The 19245-nt window shown below is 33.8% G+C and overlaps 2 protein-coding genes and 1 long non-coding RNA gene across 4 annotated transcripts; 1 reads left to right on the forward strand and 2 right to left on the reverse strand.

Annotated features, from left to right (window-relative positions):
- Positions 1-999: 999 nt before the first annotated feature.
- LOC113286827 (factor of DNA methylation 1-like) lies at positions 1000-4108 on the forward strand. 2 transcript variants are annotated; one of them, XM_026535455.1, is made up of 6 exons: positions 1000-1963; positions 2256-2437; positions 2761-2849; positions 2946-3243; positions 3485-3689; positions 3812-4108. In XM_026535455.1, the coding sequence occupies exons 1-3, from the start codon at positions 1474-1476 to the stop codon at positions 2767-2769; spliced, it is 681 nt and encodes a 226-aa protein (XP_026391240.1). In that variant the 5' UTR covers positions 1000-1473; the 3' UTR covers positions 2770-2849; positions 2946-3243; positions 3485-3689; positions 3812-4108. The 2 variants fall into 2 exon arrangements, with proteins under 2 accessions (XP_026391240.1, XP_026391239.1); XM_026535454.1 differs by having other exon boundaries at positions 2946-3236.
- A 45-nt stretch (positions 4109-4153) lies between these two features.
- LOC113286828 (probable cysteine protease RD21C) lies at positions 4154-6287 on the reverse strand. Its single transcript, XM_026535456.1, has 4 exons — positions 6079-6287; positions 4940-5007; positions 4802-4848; positions 4154-4718 (listed from the first exon to the last, which is right to left on the reverse strand). Exons 1-4 carry the CDS (start codon positions 6145-6147, stop codon positions 4420-4422), a joined length of 483 nt encoding a protein of 160 aa, XP_026391241.1. The 5' UTR covers positions 6148-6287; the 3' UTR covers positions 4154-4419.
- A 6200-nt stretch (positions 6288-12487) lies between these two features.
- Positions 12488-15645, reverse strand: LOC113286576. The gene is made up of 3 exons (XR_003329360.1): positions 15542-15645; positions 12580-12615; positions 12488-12504 (listed from the first exon to the last, which is right to left on the reverse strand). It is a non-coding gene; the product is annotated as an uncharacterized LOC113286576 (long non-coding RNA).
- Positions 15646-19245: the final 3600 nt, after the last annotated feature.

Genomic DNA, 19245 nt, shown 5'->3' on the forward strand with positions numbered 1-19245 from the left:
ACGTGTAATTTTGTTAGTGGATGGATTGATCATGTGAAGGGCTAAAGTGCGCCCTTGCCAACCTGTATCCAACTATTTAGGGAAACTTTCGTAATTTCCATCTCTACATGTATTGTGCCGTGGTTGGCTTTGCATTGAAGATTGTTTATTTCTTGGCACATGTGAGGTAGGTCCAACTAGCACGTGATAAAACTTATTCAAAGAATTTTTTTTTGATAAAATTGACAATGACTACCATTACCTTAGTTAAATTATATTTATACCTTTCACATGTCCTTCGAGAGTGATATCTTGAAATTGGAAATTATAGTGAACATGTTTTAATCACCGTCAGATTTTCTTAACTACTCTATGTTCCATTTGGATAAATATATGAGACAATTTTTTAAGAGCACAATGCAGCTTTTCTCATTTGATCTAGGTTCAATAATAAGTAAACAACCATGAACATGTGCATTTGTTCTCAGTGGTCACACAACTTATGTGACAAAATCCGCCATCCATTTTGCCATGGCAACAAAAGCAACATGATTTCTATCTACTTATCTCATGGCTAGGTAATTTGTGTGACAAACTCCCTCTGATTTCTACCTACTTTAACCTCAAAAATGTTAAATTCTTATGCTTAACACTATTCCATTATCTGATTGTTTATTGTTACATTTTTATTTTTATTGCTCCTTCCTATCTCAAATCCTGACTCCACTGGGATCGGGATCACCATTCTTATTGCCACAAACTCATATATTATGCACCCGAGAAATAAATGCCTTAGGCTTAAGTGAATTATTATGTTTTGCCAAAATCTTAAATGAAGTTATTTGATCAAACGACCTGAAATTTCTAAAATGACCAATGGTGAAATGTAGTGTATACTATATCTACCGTGGGGTCAAAAGAGAGCAAGGGTTAAAATGGGTATTCTGGCGGGTGATGTTTCAATGAATTGTTTTTGTTACAACGAATTCTTCACTTTTTCACATTCCCCAAAACAGAAACTTACAAGTGAGGAGTAGAGGAGATATTTCTCCATTAATGGAATTTGGGTTCCAAGGAGAAAACTAGGGCTAGGGTTTCACATTAATCTTTGGAACAATTACACAAACACACTGAGTGAGTTCATAAAGGTGTCCAACCTTTAGAACAAATTGGAGGCGCAAAATAAAATCTCAATCTTTGGAACCAATTAGAGAAATTGAGAGTTCATAAACAATCAGAGATCAGAAATCGATGTCTTCTCAGAAGAGGAAATTAGATGAGATTTACTCATCAGAAGAAGAAGAAGATTCAGACATAAGTGAAAGTGAGATGGAAGATTGTGAATACTGAGAGAGGATCCTATGGAGGAGGAGGCAGAAGAGGGGAAGAATGTGGTGGATGTTGTTCGTTCATCTACTGTGGTGGTGGTGGTGGAGGAGAAATTTGTGTACCCATGGAAAGGGGTTGTTGTGAATACTGAGAGAGAGTTTAAAAATGGGAGATATATCGCGCCGAGTGGAAACCGGATTAAAGAGCAATTGGTTAAGTTTAATCCTGTCAGGGTACACAGTTTGTGGGGTGCTCAGAGGAGTACTGGTAAGGCGATTGTCGAGTGATTGGTCAGGTTTTCGCAGTGCAATGTCTTTCGAGAATGAATTTAATAGCACTGGACATGGGAAGACACATTTTGGTTTGGATGGATGTGGGGTTGGAGGTATGTACGGATGGGTTGCGAGAGAAGATGATTATAAATTTGATGGCGTTGTTGGGAATTTCTTGTCTAGGAATGGAGATTTGAAGACAATTAAGGACATTGAAGATGAAGATTTGAGGAAGAACAAACAACTGGTAACAAATTTGGTGCATTTGGTTGATGAGAAGAATAAGAACTTGGAACAAGTTCAGCTTCAATACAATGAGACAAGCTACTCTCTCAGGAACTTGGCGTCTCAACATGATAAGCTAAATAAAAAATACAATGAAGGTATGCAATTCGTTATCCTTTTAATGTTGTTTGATAAGATGCTAGTTTCAGTTACATTAACCCTTTGCCTAGAGAACCTGGAGTTCTGATGAGCTACATAAAACATGCACATGATGTAGCTTTTTGATTGTATTCCTGGGTTCATTCGAGCTTGTTTCTGATAAGATGTTAATCTGGGTTTTAAGAAGTACAAATTCGTCAATTTAAGTGATAACTAGACTGTATGGGGATTATAGTGCATCAGTTTTGGTTTTCGTGGTTACTGATTCAATGCTCTTTTGTATTTATTCAGAGACATTAAAGATGCAACAAGATCAGAAGGATCGTTTGGAGAAGATGTCAAATGAGCGTGAAGAACTCAAATCGAAAATGGAATCTCAAAAGGAAGAGCTAAAGTTGCAGATAGAAGAGCTGGAGAAATTTAAGGCACAAAGCGAAAGTGATAGAGAGAAACTTGTTGAAGAGAAACAAAAGGTAATGTTTCTTCATTACAGTAATGGCCTCTACTAGCATAACTAGAAGCAAGAAACAAGTACCTAAATGTAATCTCCAGTTGGCGTGAAAGGGAACTAGTTGTTACGATTACTTACCTAAGTTACATAATTTGATTTTTACGAGGATACAGAAAAATCTCAATTGATAACATTTTCCATCACTCAATTGTATTTTACATGCCGAGGAACTGGTAGACCTACGTTATACTGTGCAAGGACTGTACTTGTAATGAATATAGAGATAGCACCTCTGCATAATACATTGATAAAGTTGTTTAACAATGTTCTTGCTTATGTCTTCAGAAGCGATGAGAAACAGTAAACTCGAAATGGCAGAACTGGAGCAAAGTAAATCAGACAATAATATATTGAGGATTGCAGAAGAACAAAAGGTATATGCTGTCGTAATCTTTAATTTCAGGTATTGATAACATGTTCAATGTAGATAATCATGTTATTAATTATCTCTGTCTGGATTGTGGTCTCAGAGAGTGAAGGAAGCTCGTCTTAGAAAAAGAATTGAAGAAGAAAAGAAATCGGATGCCAAAGATAAACTGGAATTAGAGGTTGAACTGTTGACAGGGAGATTGAAAACCTTGACGCACATGTCAGGTGATGACGCAGATTTAGAGTTGGCGAAGAAGGTTGAGGATTTGACCATAGATTTGAAAGACAAGAAAGAAGAACTAGAAGACCTTGAGGCCATGAACCAGACTCTTATAGTCAAGGAACGGCAAAGCAACGACGAGCTTCAGGAAGATCGAAAAGAACTAATCAATGTGAGTTGTACGTCTCTCCTCTGTTCTCTTTTCCTTAAAACCTGTAGTCACTTAGCTCATTTTTCACCGTTCTGCTTTTGTTGACAAGCAAACCTTTACCATGTATAAAATGGTGGATCAGGGTAAAGCAGCAAGGCGTAGATAAAATTGCAAGCATTTTTCCTTGCTGCTGAACGTAATATATTTTTTCGATTGGAACTGTAATCTACATACTGTATCCTAACAGAACAACTATTACTTGATTCTAGCTACTTAAAGAAACAAGCGATCGTGCTATCATCCGAGTTAAGAGAATGGGGGAACTTGATCCTAACCCTCTCCATGACGCGTGCAAGAGGAAGAAATGAAGCAGAAGTCAAGGCTTCTTTACTTTGCACTTATTGGCAAGATGAGATTAAATATTCGAATTGGTTTCCTTTTGTAAATGTCCAAGTTGGGGAAAATAAATACAAGGTACTCTCTTTCACTGAATTTTTAACCAGCCTTATTATTATCAAGACTTGCATACATATTTAGTGCATAGATATGATAAGAATTCGTTAATCTCTAAACTCAACTGAACTAAACTATTGTAGACGGAAATAAATGAGAAGCTGAGTCGTCTAAGGAATGAAATGGGTGAAGAGGTATTCAAAGATGTGAAAACTGCGTTGTTGGAGCTGAACGAATACAATGGTAGTGGGAGGTACATAGTCCCAGAACTGTGGAACTTCAAAGACGGAATAAGGGCCACAGTGAATCCAAAGATTAACCAAATCAAAGAAGAAGAAGTGAACTACAAGAATATATTTGCATTGAGAACAACTCTAGCTTAGTGGTGCCATGAATTCTTTTGTTGACTTTGGTTGGTTTCTTATAGTATAATTTTACAACCAACAAGTAAAGAAGAATTATAGTATAATTTTACAACAGAAGAATAATGGCAAAAGAAAAGAAAAGTGCTTATTTATAATGTGCATAACAGAAGAATAAAAAAGTCTCAAACCAAATACTAATTAAAGTTACTATCAAGTTTCATCTAATAGTTCCATCTCAAGTCATGATGTTTTTTAGCATCAGCAGCAATACTACTACAGCAATAACATAAATTAAAACAGAACTAGAAACCTCATCTAAGACCAGCTATAACCTGGTTAATTAGACACCACTTAAACCCAATCAACAATTCAAGTCAGAAGCTTTCTTAAACATCTAGATAGCTTTCTGGTACCTCTTTCTTTGGATAGACCTTATATCTCATTCTCCCAAACTCTTCCCTAGTCAAATCAGCAAATGGGGTTAATCCTAAAGAGTAGGTGGCATCGACCTTTTTGTAATGTTGGTTGACACGTTGAGCCTTGCCTTTAAATATAGCAAACCTCTCCTCGAAAGCTTCTCTATCTTCCACGTCAAAATGGTGTACATGACTAAGCGAGAGCCACTTCTTGAACAAAGCACGGAGCTTGGCCTCAGAATTGAGAATATCATCGGTTACCTTTAGGGCTGTGCATGAAAGATTATTATAGGAGTAAGATGAGGAAAAGTTGCCAAGGAGAAAAACAAACATCTTCATATGCAACTTTTACCTTCACGTCGCTTTGCCTTTTCTGGACTAACAGAATACAATGTGGTGCTGCACATAAACATAACATTTACTAATGAGCAAAAAAAGTAGTCAAGGTACCAATCCATCGCACAGCCAATCCAAAAGGAACCACACAAACCTGAACAATCTGCAACTCTGACCCAATGGTATAGCAGTCCAAGCGGTTGTACCAGTACTTGCAGGTAGCTGCAAAGTCAAGGGGAATTAGTATCCACATAAGTACCATGAATAACAAGGAACAACGAACTAAAATTACCCAAAAGTAAAAGAAAAAATCATGAATCTGAAATTCATGCCTTACTACGATTGCATCTCACAAATCAGATAGAGATAGGCAAATCTATTCCATTCAAAACAACCAAGAATGAACAAAAACTACACAAAATGATTTTATTTTCTTATTCAAAACAAAAAATCATGAATCTGAAAACAATAGAAAAAGAAAATCATGCCTTAACTACAATTGCATTGCATCCGACATAATCTATTCCATTCGAACCTCACTAACCAAAATCAAATACCTAAACATTAGACAATAAATCAAACCAGAGCAGTCAAATCTTTCCACTCGAACTTCACTAACCAAAATGAAATACCTACAACATTCGACCTTCAATCAAACATTACACACTAAATTGAACCAGAACAGTTGCATCTGACAATATCAGTTAGGCAAATCTATTCTATTTCGAACCTCACTAACCAAAACCAAACGCATTCGACCCTAAATCAGACCATTAAAACCCAACAACCTCAATAACCAAAATCAATCACCTAGAACATTGGAACCTAAATCAGACCATAAAAACCCAACAATTAAACAAAATCTCCACTTTTCACTGAGAATTAGGCATAACAAAACAACCATATAGTTCGCAAGGAAAATAAGGTAGTAGAGACAACCGACAAAAAACATAACCTTGGCCTAACTAAAATACATGATCGATCTCAGTCACAGTTCATATATTTATGAATCTTTAGCGGCTATGGAAAAACTCAGCCATGCCTTCACTACAATTGCATCTAGGCAAATCTATTACACAAAACCTATATATATTCTCAACAGGTAAGCAAAACCTCCATTTTATTAGCTTCTCAGAGCAAGTATGAACATCATGATACAGCTACTAAATTACAAGATTAGAAATCCCTAAATAAAACGATCGCTAAATATTTATCACCAAAAGAGATCAAATTAAATCATCACTTTCAAAAAAATAAAATAATAAATTAGAGGTAAAGTAAGAAAAAACTTACACATCTGGAAGCTAAATCAGCAGATTTCAGAGCAGATCGAGATGATCTAAGAAGTATCAGAGTCGCCATCAACAATAGAAGATGATTTCACAGACAGATTCTTGATTAGGGTTTTTGACAATTCTCTTTTTTTTTTTTTTTTTTTGCAAGAGAAAAATAGTGCAGGGGTTGTTCTGAGCCGCCCTTTAAGTAACGGGGTGGTAGAAGAGAAGACAAGAAGTTTCAATTAGGGTTGTCGATGTGTTCGATTTCACCCGGGTACCACTGGATCTGAAACGGGATCCACCGTTGTCTTTAGGCCGGTTCCTATAGACCCGTAATCAATAACCAAAGCCTTTTTTCTAGAAGGGAGTCACGGGTAGGCCAGAGATTTATTTCATATTTCCTTCGTCCCAATTTATATGAGTTAGTTGCAGTTCGCACAATTTTTGAGGTAAGGAGGAAAGAATAGTATGTTTAAACATTTTTTGTATTCATATCCTTATGGATAATAACTTCTAAAACTTAGAAATGATTTATCTCTTCAACTATACCGCAGTTTTTCGTTAATTTAAAACGTTGAGAAACAACATTTTAAAACACTTACACAACGAATATAAGCATGGCTATCAAATTATACATATTTCTTGTAGTAAAAAAATAATTAACCAAAAAGGAAGGATAGTTTTAGAAAAAATCCTCTTGAAATAGCTCATCCATTATGGGACAAAATTTAAAACCAACTAAGTCATCTAATTTGGGACGGAGTAAATATTATGATAGGTCGGTTTTCGTAGATCATCATTAATTAATTAATAATTGTTGGCATATATATTTTAAAATATCTTTTTGTACATTTATTTCAACAATATATGTCATGAGTCCGGAAACGGGATCTTAGGATCTTGGGAAGTCTCTTTAATTTGGAATGTATTTTTTTCTCCTATTCGGAAAGATTTTTATTGTCTTTCATTACATTACATGATTAACGACATTAATTTGGCTGTAATTGTATTACTGTTTTTTACTATTTTATTTGTCGTAATTAAAATAAAAATTATTCTCATTAATTTAGTTTTAATGGCTAGGTTATAAAAACTAGTTTTGAGAGAAAAAAAAAAGAAGGGCTATTTTGAAACTCCATCACCTTTCCATCTTCAACTTTGTCTTCCTTTTTGCATCCATCCATCACACAGTCCATGATATCACAAGAAAAATCTTGAAGTTACGCAATGTACATATCTCAAAAACATATATATTTATATGGCTCTGCGACCATAAAGATAAATATTAGTCGTAAGATAAATATTTATATGGGATCCACCGTTGTCGTAAGATAAATATCATACAGTATATATATATTCTGTTTTGGAAAGAGATTATATAGAACATAATGCATGACCCCTTTTAAATGGTTCTGCGACCACTTAAATAATGATGAATGTAAATACCCGTTAAGGGGAGCCATTTGTAGACACAATAAAGATTATATAAAGGTAAAAAAAACCAAGTTTTCTTTTTCAAAACAGAATATATTATTAAAACTAATAAATAGAAATAGTGATTGAAAGATAATTTAGAAAATGATTAATAGAAAATTAAAAGGAATCTTCATAATTAAAAGAAATTTAAAACATAGATAACGGGTAGAGATACTTACTAAGTAGGCTTTTATTCCTTAATAGATAGCACACCAAACAACTTCAAACTCACACTTAGAACATGAAAACACTCACAAACTATCACTCTCAAAGCAGGAAACACAGAGAAACTTTCACTCTCAAAATTATAGACAATGACTCTTGAGAACTAAAAACTTGCCCTTTCCCTTTCCCTTAACGGGTATTTATATAGGGGAAAGTTTGCAAGAAACAAAAGAGATCAGATTTTCTTTTTTGAGAATCCTATCTATAATTACAACAACCTATAAGTGGTAGACAAGTGGAAGACATATCTAAGGTGGAAATCTTAGATAAGATTTACCTTTTTTCTTCTTTTTTTGGAAAATATTAAACCTTTTCACTTTTACTATTTTGAAGCAAATACGTGTCCTTGATGAATAGTGGAGTCGATCCTGCTTCCCGTTGATGAAAAGTTGACCAATTTTTTTTTATTTTTTATTTTTTTTTTCAAAGAAAAATAGTCTGATCCAGGACTCCTTAAAACTCTAATTTTAAATGTTAGAACTCAGGGGTTTGATATGGTCGCAGAGTCGCAGAACTTAGCCGTTGTGTATAGAATATATTATAAGGTTATGAATACCTTATGTCCTAATGCTCAAGTTTATGACACAAAAGGTCAGACTACTCTTTTTCATACCAATATTGGTAAAGCCCATACAGTTATTCCCAGAACCATAAAGTGGGATCAGGTTACCCTCCCTGAAAAGTGGACTTTACAGGTAGAAGTTCCAGCAAAGCCTTGCCAAAACCATAATCTCCAACAAATAATTGAATATGAAGATGGAGATGTGGAAATACAGTTTACATCTTTCAGTAAAACTAGGCTTAAGATATCAGAAGGCGAGGGAAGTGCACCAAGGCCATCTGTAGCATCTTCTTCTTATACAGATCCTATTCATAATTTTATAAATGACCCAAATGATATTATTATAGAAGGAGTTAAACAAACCGCGCATCAGGTTAATAAACCTTATTATAAAGTAGAAACGCCAAAATCTACGGTTAGAAATATTCCTGAACAAGTAGAACCGACATTCTCCGATCTAGAATTTGAGATAAATGTGATCCAAAAACCATCATTGGATTTACAAGAACTTCGAAAAGAGTATCATAGTTTAGAAAATACAAATAAAAGGGCTTGGTTTGAATCCAACTTTAGTTCTAATAGAAGAACAAGAATATATAAAACTTATGCTCTATACTTAAGTCATAATAAAAATCCAAACCCATTTTTCACCTGGTTTGAAGATTTTACCAAAACTTACAATTTAAATAAATATAAGAGATCGCTTAATATGTTGGAAACCCAGTTTCAATCTTATACGACAAAAGATGGAAATGTTATTCAGTCAATCCATCCACCAGAAGTAGTCCTTGATATCAAAGGTGCTATAGCAGCCCCATACAAATTAGAACATAAGGGAACTGATTCAGTAGCTAACCATAAAGATATTGGTCAGTTAATACAACAAAATAACTACACCAATTTATATTTACATTCAATAGGAAAACAAACGACAAGAATTGAAGGCTTGTTAAACAAGGATAAAATCCAACATATACAACCTAATGAGCTTAAACTTAATCCGGCACCATCTAGTGGATTATTATTTAAACCAAACCCAATAATAGATCCAAATGTCTTCAGGTTGTCCAACCCAGATAATAGCTTTGTAGATGCACTAGTAGAAAAGCTAGGAAAATTAGGCTTATCTGCTTCAGGCCCATCTAAAGCATCCAAACAATCAAAAGAAGGAATAAATGTTATGTCCAAACACGAAGAATACAGTGATATAGAACTGGAAGAAATTTTTCATTCATCAAATTCTGGTAATATTAACAACAATTCTGATGACATTAATAAAATATTTTTTGGAAAAAATAAATATACACCGACAGTTCCTACTAGAAATTATTACCCTAGACCAACACCGGTAGATTTACAACTGGAAGAGGATTATAATTGGAATCAGACTTCGTTTGATGAAAGATCCATAGTTGAGTGGAACATAGATGGTATGACAGAATACCAAATAGTAAATATCATAAGACAATGTTGATGTATGCTTCTGCTTCTAGACTCATTAAAAACCCAAAAAAACAAATTGTTGAATCAATAGTTACTGGCTTTACTGGCCAACTTAAAGGATGGTGGGATTTCCATATGTCCGACCAGGAAAAATATAGCATTTATATGGCAAAGAAACCAATCAAGCTAGAAGATGGTACTGAATACTCTCAGGAAGATATTGTTAGTACCCTACTTTATACCATTGGCCTGCACTTTGTAGGAAGTAATAGCCAACAAATGGAAAGATCTAGGGAATTACTTATTAATCTTAAATGTCCTACCCTCTCCCATTATAGATGGTACAAGGATGTATTCTTCTCAAAATTGTTTAGCAGAGAAGATTGTTCCTCTAATTCTGATTTTTGGAAAGAGAAATTAGTCTCAGGATTACCCCCTCTGTTTGCTGAAAGGGTTATAAATAGACTAAAATCAAAAAATATTCAACAACGTATTGAGTATGGCGAATATACTTTTGGCCAACTATCTTCCGAAATTGTATGTGAAGGTTTAGCTTTATGCTCAGACATGAAGCTACATAGACAAATACAAAAGAATAAATTATCTAACAAGCAAGAGTTAGGTGATTTTTGTGAGCAATTTGGATACACTAATACACCATCCGCGTTATTATCTAGGAAGAAAGGTACTCGACCACCTTCCCATAACAATCCTAAGACTACTAGATATCCTAATAGGTATCCATTGAAATCTAAACGACCCAATTTTAGGAAAAACAACAATAAGACACAACAATTAAATAAAAAGACTAATAAGTCACTTCCGGTCTGTTACAAGTGTGGAAAAATTGGGCATTATAGTAATAAGTGTCGTACAAAACAAAAAATAAATGAGCTTAATCTAGACGAAGGTCTCAAACGTCAATTAGAACAAGTCCTCTTAATGGACTCCGATCTATCTGAAGAGGATGAATCATCCTCCTCAGAAAATGATTCAGGGACAATTTCAGGATTGGAGGATGATGAATGTACAGATGGTTGTTCTTGTAAAAATTGTTTTCATAAACAAATATCTAGTCTAGGAATTAATGTCCTCACCAATGAAGAAAATTTTATATTAGAGTTAATTGATAAAATTGAAAATCCAGAATCAAAGCGAATAGCTTTAGAAAAATATATTGAAGTAGCTAAAAGAGCACCAAAACAAGAGAAAATCGAAACTTCTTACAAACCTTATAGTTTTAAGGAAATAATGGCAAGAGTAGAAAATCATCACATTAAAAAAAACCATCAGTCAATGATCTTAGGGCAGAAGTTAATCAGGTTAAAGAAGAATTAAGAAGTCTTAAGCAAAGAGTCCAGATATTGGAACTTCATAAACCAGTAGACTGTGAGTATGACTCACAAGAAGAAAACTCTTTTGATGAAATTTTACAAAACTACCAGGCTCATATTACTACACATATAGATAAACCAGAATCACCTACTAATAACCAGGATATCGAAAACATGCAATTCATTAATATAATAGATAAAGTAATCACTCAAAAGTGGTACACCTTAGTCACCCTAATCATAGGAAAAGAATACCGTTTTGAAACTATGGCACTCATAGATTCGGGTGCAGATCTAAACTGCTTAAATGAAGGATTAGTTCCCACAAAGTATTTTAGCAAAACAACCCAAGTTCTTAATACTGCAGATGGAAACAAATTGATAATTAATTACAAATTATCTGATGCTGCGGTGTGTAATAATGGTATTTGTCTAGCGACACCATTTATCATGGTAAAGAATTTATCTCAATCCTGCATATTAGGGACTCCATTCTTGAATATGTTATACCCGTTAAGTATTAACAATACGGGCATTGAAGCCCTCATTCAGGGACATAAAATATTATTTGAATTTGTCTCTGAACCTAGGCAAAAATTTATTAACCAGGTTCAAGAAAAAATCAAGCACAAAGAAAATTTTTTGTTCTTCTTAAAAGAGGAGATTCAATATAAGCAAATAGAAGAGAAACTAAATTGCCCAAAACTCCAAAAACAAATCAATGATTTTAATGATCTTCTAGTGAAAGAAGTTTGTGCTGAAATCCCAAATGCATTCTGGGAAAGAAAACAACATATAGTAGAATTACCTTATGAACCAGATTTTTCTGAAAAAATGATTCCAACAAAAGCCAGACCAATTCAAATGAACAATAGATTAGAAATATGTAAATCTGAAATTCAAGATTTACTAGATAAAGGTTTGATTAGAAAAAGTTACTCTCCTTGGAGTTGTCCTGCATTTTATGTAGAAAAAGCAGCTGAATTAGAAAGAGGAGTTCCGAGATTAGTCATCAACTATAAGCCTTTGAATAAAGCATTAAGATGGATTAGGTATCCAATTCCTAATAAAAAAGATCTTTTAGATAGATTACATAATGCTGTCATATTTTCAAAATTTGACTTAAAGTCAGGATATTGGCAAATTCAAATCGCAGAAAAAGACAAGTATAAAACTGCATTTACGGTTCCCTTTGGACATTATGAATGGAATGTTATGCCATTTGGTTTAAAAAATGCTCCATCAGAATTTCAACATATTATGAATAACATATTTAATTCTTATTCAACTTTTACAATTGTATACATTGATGATGTATTAATATATTCTGAATCAATTGAGCAACATTTTAAACACTTATCAATATTCCTCAAAATAGTAAAACAGGCCGGATTAGTGGTATCTGCAAAAAAGATGAAAATATTTCAAACCCAGGTTAGATTCCTTGGTCACAATATTAATAAAGGTACTATAATACCTATAGAACGGGCTATATCCTTTGCTGATAAATTTCCTGATGAAATCAAGGATAAAAAACAATTACAAAGATTCTTAGGAAGCTTAAATTATATAGCAGATTTTTATAAGGATTTAGCTAAGGATAGCAAACCTCTATATGCAAGATTACGGAAAAACCCTGCTAATTGGAGCAGTGAGCATACAACTGCTGTTATAAAAATCAAAGCTAAAGCTAAAGAATTGCCATGCCTAACTATAGCGAATCCAACAGCCTACAAAATAGTTGAGACTGATGCTTCAGATGTCGGATATGGAGGAATCCTTAAACAAAGGATTCATAATAAAGAGCAATTAGTAAGATATACCTCAGGTGTATGGAAATCGGCACAACAAAATTACTCAACCATTAAAAAGAAATATTGGCAATAATTCATTGTGTTACTAAATTTGAAAGTGATTTGTTAAACCAGGAATTTCTTATTAGAGTGGATTGTCAGGCAGCTAAGGAAGTATTGGTAAAGGATGTTAAAAATTTAGCCTCTCGGCAAATTTTTGCAAGATGGCAAGCCATTTTATCAGCGTTTGATTTCAAAATTGAATATATAAAAGGTGAAACTAATTCTCTACCTGATTTCTTGACTCGTGAATTTTTGCAGGGGAAGCATGGACTGCCAGATAACTAGGGGAAAGGCTCCTCAATTTTCTTACCCATCTCCTAATAAAAGGAACAAAAGTAATCCTATTATGATTAAAGGAAACCCAAATAAGGGAAAACAATATTCTTCTTCAGAAGAAAAGTCGGCATTTATAATGTCCACATCAATACCGCTTTTAGCGGTAGAAACAGAACATGCTAACAGAGATCCTGCAGAAGTTGCAAGCATGTACTTAAAAGAGCATATTTTACCACATTATGGTAAAACTAGAGAGTTTTATGAAACAATACTCATAGAGACAGGATCTATCCTTTTAACACATAACACGGCCAACAGTAATGGTAATGGTCCTCCTGCGTTCTCCAAGCTTGTTATTCTTAAGGTATTATCATACCGAGATTGGGGAATGAACCCTCATGGGTTAAAAAAATTCAATGATCACCCCCATATCAAACCGAGATCATATTCTTATACTGATTATATTAAAGCATGGACACATATTTTTGCTATCAAACTCAGAGATTCTCTCATTCCTGGTATATTGGTTTTAAACTCAATACAATCAAAAGCTACCAAATTGGTTTAGAGCATGGCTAAGTATCTGGGGGCCATGCCCGGAGATTTTACCTGCATATATTGTAGATATGTTAAATAAGTTTATCAAGGCTAATAGCCAATCTTATGATATAAGAAGATTAATGCAGTGGTTCTTTATACTGTATGAAATCCCATGGATTCTAAGATGGAATTATTCGATTCCACAAGATAATGATCCTGATTGGGATTATATCCCTTATTTAGAAAGGCAATTATATATCAAATGGTGGGATAGATATAATGCAGCACATCTACAACCATCTACATTTAACATGCAGTTGTTGCAGCCAGCTTATGTATCGGCATCAACCACCTCAATGCCGATGGAATTCTCAACCCACATACTCGCACTAAAGCATGGGCACGGGGACTTGTCAAAGGAAGAATTTAAGAAGCAGATTTTGGAGGCACTTGATAACGAAGATTTGGGTTCCCAACCGTCCTCGTCAAAATCCTTTGAGGAAGAAGAGATAAAATCGGAAAATACAGAAGACCTAAATGCAAATGGTGATGATTGCTTTGAATGATTTAGGGTTTAAATGGTTCGAAGAAGATAGGAAAATTCTAATTATTTTCCAGCAAAAAAAAAAAAAAAAAAAAAAATTGGTCAACTTTTCATCAACAGGAAGCAGGATCGACTCCACTGTTCATCAAGGACACGTATTTGCTTCAAAATAGTAAAAGTGAAAAGGTTTAATATTTTCCAAAAAAAAAAAGGTAAATATTATCTAAGATTTCCACCTTAGATATATCTTCCACTTGTCTACCACTTATAGGTTGTTGTAATTATAGATAGGATTCTCAAAAAACAAAATCTGATCTCTTTTGTTTCTTGCAAACTTTCCCCTATATAAATACCCGTTAAGGGAAAGGGAAAGAGCAAGTTTTTAGTTCTCAAGAGTCATTGTCTATAAGTTTGAGAGTGCAAGTTTCTGAGTGTTTCCTGCTTTGAGAGTGATAGTTTGTGAGTGTTTTCATGTTCTAAGTGTGAGTCTGAAGTTGTTTGGTGTGCTATCTATTAAGGAATAAAAGACTACTTTGTAAGTATCTTTACCCGTTATCTATGTTTTAAATTTCTTTTAATTATGAAGATTCCTTTTAATTTTCTATTAATCATTTTCTAAATTATTTTTCAATCACTATTTCTATTTATTAGTTTTAATAATATATTCTGTTTTGAAGTTTTATATATATATATTCTGTTTCAATATAAAGATTATATAAAATCTGGGAACGTTTTGGTATTAGAGCCATTTAAAAGGGGAGATAAAGTGCTAAATATTAGTCGCAGTGAGCTCGTAAAATAAAACCTCTTTAAAAAATTAGAGCATTGATTCATGTTGACCGTTTACAGCTTTATAAACCCTTATTATGGCTAGCTTTGTCAGATCGTTTTCAAAGAAAATTAGTCTTCTGGTATCTGTGAGAATATATAATCTTTATATTGATAAGTTAGAGTCTACTGATACAAACACTTATCAATATTCCTCAAAATAGTAAAACAGGCCGAATTAGTGGTATCTGCAAAAAAGATGAAAATATTTCAAACCCAGGTTAGATTCCTTGGTCACAATATTAGTAAAGGTACTATAATACCTATAGAACGGGCTATATTCTTTGCTGGTAAAATTCCTGATGAAATCAAGGATAAAAAACAATTACAAAGATTCTTAGGAAGCTTAAATTATATAGCAGATTTTTATAAGGATTTAGCTAAGGATAGCAAACCTCTATATGCAAGATTACGGAAAAACCCTGCTAATTGGAGCAGTGAGCATACAACTGCTGTTATAAAAATCAAAGCTAAAGCTAAAGAATTGCCATGCCTAACTATACCGAATCCAATAGCCTACAAAATAGTTGAGACTGATGCTTCAGATGTCGGATATGGAGGAATCCTTAAACAAAGGATTCATAATAAAGAGCAATTAGTAAGATATACCTCAGGTGTATGGAAATCGGCATAACAAAATTACTCAACCATTAAAAAAGAAATATTGGCAATAATTCATTGTGTTACTAAATTTGAAAGTGATTTGTTAAACCAGGAATTTCTTATTAGAGTGGATTGTCAGGCAGCTAAGGAAGTATTGGTAAAGGATGTTAAAAATTTAGCCTCTCGGCAAATTTTTGCTAGATGGCAAGCCATTTTATCAGCGTTTGATTTCAAAATTGAATATATAAAAGGTGAAACTAATTCTCTTCCTGATTTCTTGACTCGTAAATTTTTGCAGGGGAAGCATGGACTTCCAGATAACTAGGGGAAAGGCTCCTCAATTTTCTTACCCATCTCCTAATAAAAGGAACAAAAGTAATCCTATTATGATTAAAGGAAACCCAAATAAGGGAAAACAATATTCTTCTTCAGAAGAAAAGTCGGCATTTATAATGTCCACATCAATACCGCTTTTAGCGGTAGAAACAAAACATGCTAACAGAGATCCTGCAGAAGTTGCAAGCATGTACTTAAAAGAGCATATTTTACCACATTATGGTAAAACTAGAGAGTTTTATGAAACAATACTCATAGAGACATGATCTATCCTTTTAACACATAACACGGACAACAGTAATGGTAATGGTCCTCCTGTGTTCTCCAAGCTTGTTATTCTTAAGGTATTATCATACCGAGATTGGGGAATGAACCCTCATGGGTTAAAAAAATTCAATGATCACCCCCATATCAAACCGAGATCATATTCTTATACTGATTATATTAAAGCATGGACACATATTTTTTGCTATCAAACTCAGAGATTCTCTCATTCCTGGTATATTGGATTTAAACTCAATATAATCAAAGAGCTACCAAATTGGTTTAGAGCATGGCTAAGTATCTGGGGGCCATGCCCGGAGATTTTACCTGCATATATTGTAGATATGTTAAATAAGTTTATCAAGTCTAATAGCCAATCTTATGACATAAGAAGATTAATGCAGTGGTTCTTTATACTGTATGAAATCCCATGGATTCTAAGATGGAATTATTCGATTCCACAACATAATGATCCTGATTGGGATTATATCCCTTATTTAGAAAGGCAATTATATATCAAATGGTGGGATAGATATAATGCAGCACATCTACAACCATCTACATTTAACATGCAGTTTGTTGCAGCTCAGCTTATGGTATCGGCATCAACCACCTCAATGCCGATGGAATTCTCAACCCGCATACTCGCACTAAAGCATAGGCACGGGGACTTGTCAAAGGAAGAATTTTAGAAGAAGATTTTGGAGGCACTTGATAACGAAGATTTGGGTTCCCAACCGTCCTCGTCAAAAACCTTTGAGGAAGAAGAGATAAAATCGGAAAATACAGAAGACCTAAATGCAAATGGTGATGATTGCTTTGGAATGATTTAGGGTTTAAATGGATCGAAGAAGATAGGAAAATTCTAATTATTTTCCGGCAAAAAAAAATAAAAAAATAAAAATTGGTCAACTTTTCATCAACAGGAAGCAGGATCGACTCCACTATTCATCAAGGACACGTATTTGCTTCAAAATAGTAAAAGTGAAAAGGTTTAATATTTTCCAAAAAAAAAAAAAAAGGTAAATCTTATCTAAGATTTCCACCTTAGATATGTCTTCCACTTGTCTACCACTTATAGGTTGTTGTAATTATAAATAGGATTCTCAAAAAACAAAATCTGATCTCTTTTGTTTCTTACAAACTTTCCCCTATATAAATACCCGTTAAGGGAAAGGGAAAGGGAAAGGGCAAGTTTTTAGTTCTCAAGAGTCATTGTCTATAAGTTTGAGAGTGAAAGTTTCTGAGTGTTTCCTGCTTTGAGAGTGATAGTTTGTGAGTGTTTTCATGTTCTAAGTGTGAGTTTGAAGTTGTTTGGTGTGCTATCTATTAAGGAATAAAAGACTACTTTGTAAGTATCTCTACCCGTTATCTATGTTTTAAATTTCTTTTAATTATGAAGATTCCTTTTAATTTTCTATTAATCATTTTCTAAATTATCTTTCAATCATTATTTCTATTTACTAGTTTTAATAATATATTCTGTTTTGAAGTTTTATATATATATATTCTGTTTCAATATAAAGATTATATAAAACCTGGGAACGTTTTGGTGTATATATATATATATTATAAAAATAAGTGGTGTATGTCTTGCGTAATAGGTGTATGTCTTGCGTAATAGACGACCATTGATTTCTTCCATCCGGCGGTTACGTATAAGAGTTGTGGAGGTTTAAATCCATCCGTCCGCTGGCCACAAGAGGTGTCTATATATCCGTTTGTACCTCACGTTTTCTGATACAAGGGCTATTTTACATTTCCTCCCTTTTTAAGATCGCTAATTTGTGTTTCCTCCCCAAATAAATTAAAATTAGTGTGTCCTCCCATCGTTAGTTTTTCCATCCAAAACCCAATTAGTTGACTCTGCATTATTGCACAGGTGGAGAATTAATACATGTGGCATTTAAATTACCAAAAATACCCTTAAATTTAAATCAAATCTGATTATTATCACTGAAATTCCACCGTGATCTCCCTCAAATTTCTTAAGAAACATCATACACCAGGACCACCACCGCAATCAGACAATACAACCGACCTTCCGTTAATTCCACTCCCTGTTTGATTCCCATATGCTATTATGCCACTGAAAACCTTTGAGTTTCATTATCGTACGGAAATGCATACACTACTTCGTACCGATTTTCATTTCGACGTTATTTACTCTGATTCAACTACTGGCACAGTTGATGTTGATTTTGTTGGTAAACCAGTTAAAAAGCTCATTGTAATTAGTTAGGATTTGAGAAGGAATTTTGACGAACAATTGTTGGGCGTTTTTCTATTGGTGATGATATGTTTCTCTTGTGGTATTTGCACCTCCTTTGTAGCTTCTAGTTCCTGCAATTTTGATTAGGATATACATCCAACACTTCTGAACACACACAATTACTGAAACACCATCAATCACATCCATTTATCTCATGAAATTAACTACAAAGAAGACACTTGTGAGCTGTTTCCTGTAAGCAAAACAAACCCAAATATAAACCAAATTCAACACAGTCCCTTCCTCACTTCATCTCCTAAATCAAATTCTGGCTTCTTCTTAAAAAGCCTCCATTGAGCCATAGTTACAACAAGATGATACCCGATATCTAATAGAAAAACAGAGTGTTCTTTGTTCATGGTGGTGAACGTTTCTGTTAAACGACGGTGATGATAGATTAAAATTGTGTAGGAGTAGATGAAGATGCAGAAGAAGAACAACAGGTTAATTCTTTATCAATTATATCAATAATTGTAATGTATCAACAGTTGCAGTATCTTAATCAATTCAACTATTTCCCAGAACCGAATACTAATTGATTTCTGTCCCGTCTACGAATCCACATCGATATCTTCAACCTAATTTTCTTCTTTTTCTTTGGCTTTTTGATTTATTTAGTCTACC

The sequence above is a fragment of the Papaver somniferum genome, chromosome 6 (assembly GCF_003573695.1).
Source record: "Papaver somniferum cultivar HN1 chromosome 6, ASM357369v1, whole genome shotgun sequence".
In the NCBI taxonomy this organism is placed as follows: Eukaryota; Viridiplantae; Streptophyta; class Magnoliopsida; order Ranunculales; family Papaveraceae; genus Papaver; species Papaver somniferum.

Coding starts and splice junctions, on each gene's coding strand:
- LOC113286827 (XM_026535455.1), top strand. CDS start 1,474: ATGGGAGATATATCGCGCCGAGTGGAAACCGGATTAAAGAGCAATTGG. Junction 1,964..2,255: donor AAATAAAAAATACAATGAAG/GTATGCAATTCG, acceptor GTATTTATTCAG/AGACATTAAAGATGCAACAA.
- LOC113286828 (XM_026535456.1), bottom strand. CDS start 6,147: ATGGCGACTCTGATACTTCTTAGATCATCTCGATCTGCTCTGAAATCT. Junction 5,008..6,078: donor CTGATTTAGCTTCCAGATGT/GTAAGTTTTTTC, acceptor TTGACTTTGCAG/CTACCTGCAAGTACTGGTAC. Junction 4,719..4,801: donor AAAGGCAAAGCGACGTGAAG/GTAAAAGTTGCA, acceptor TTTCATGCACAG/CCCTAAAGGTAACCGATGAT.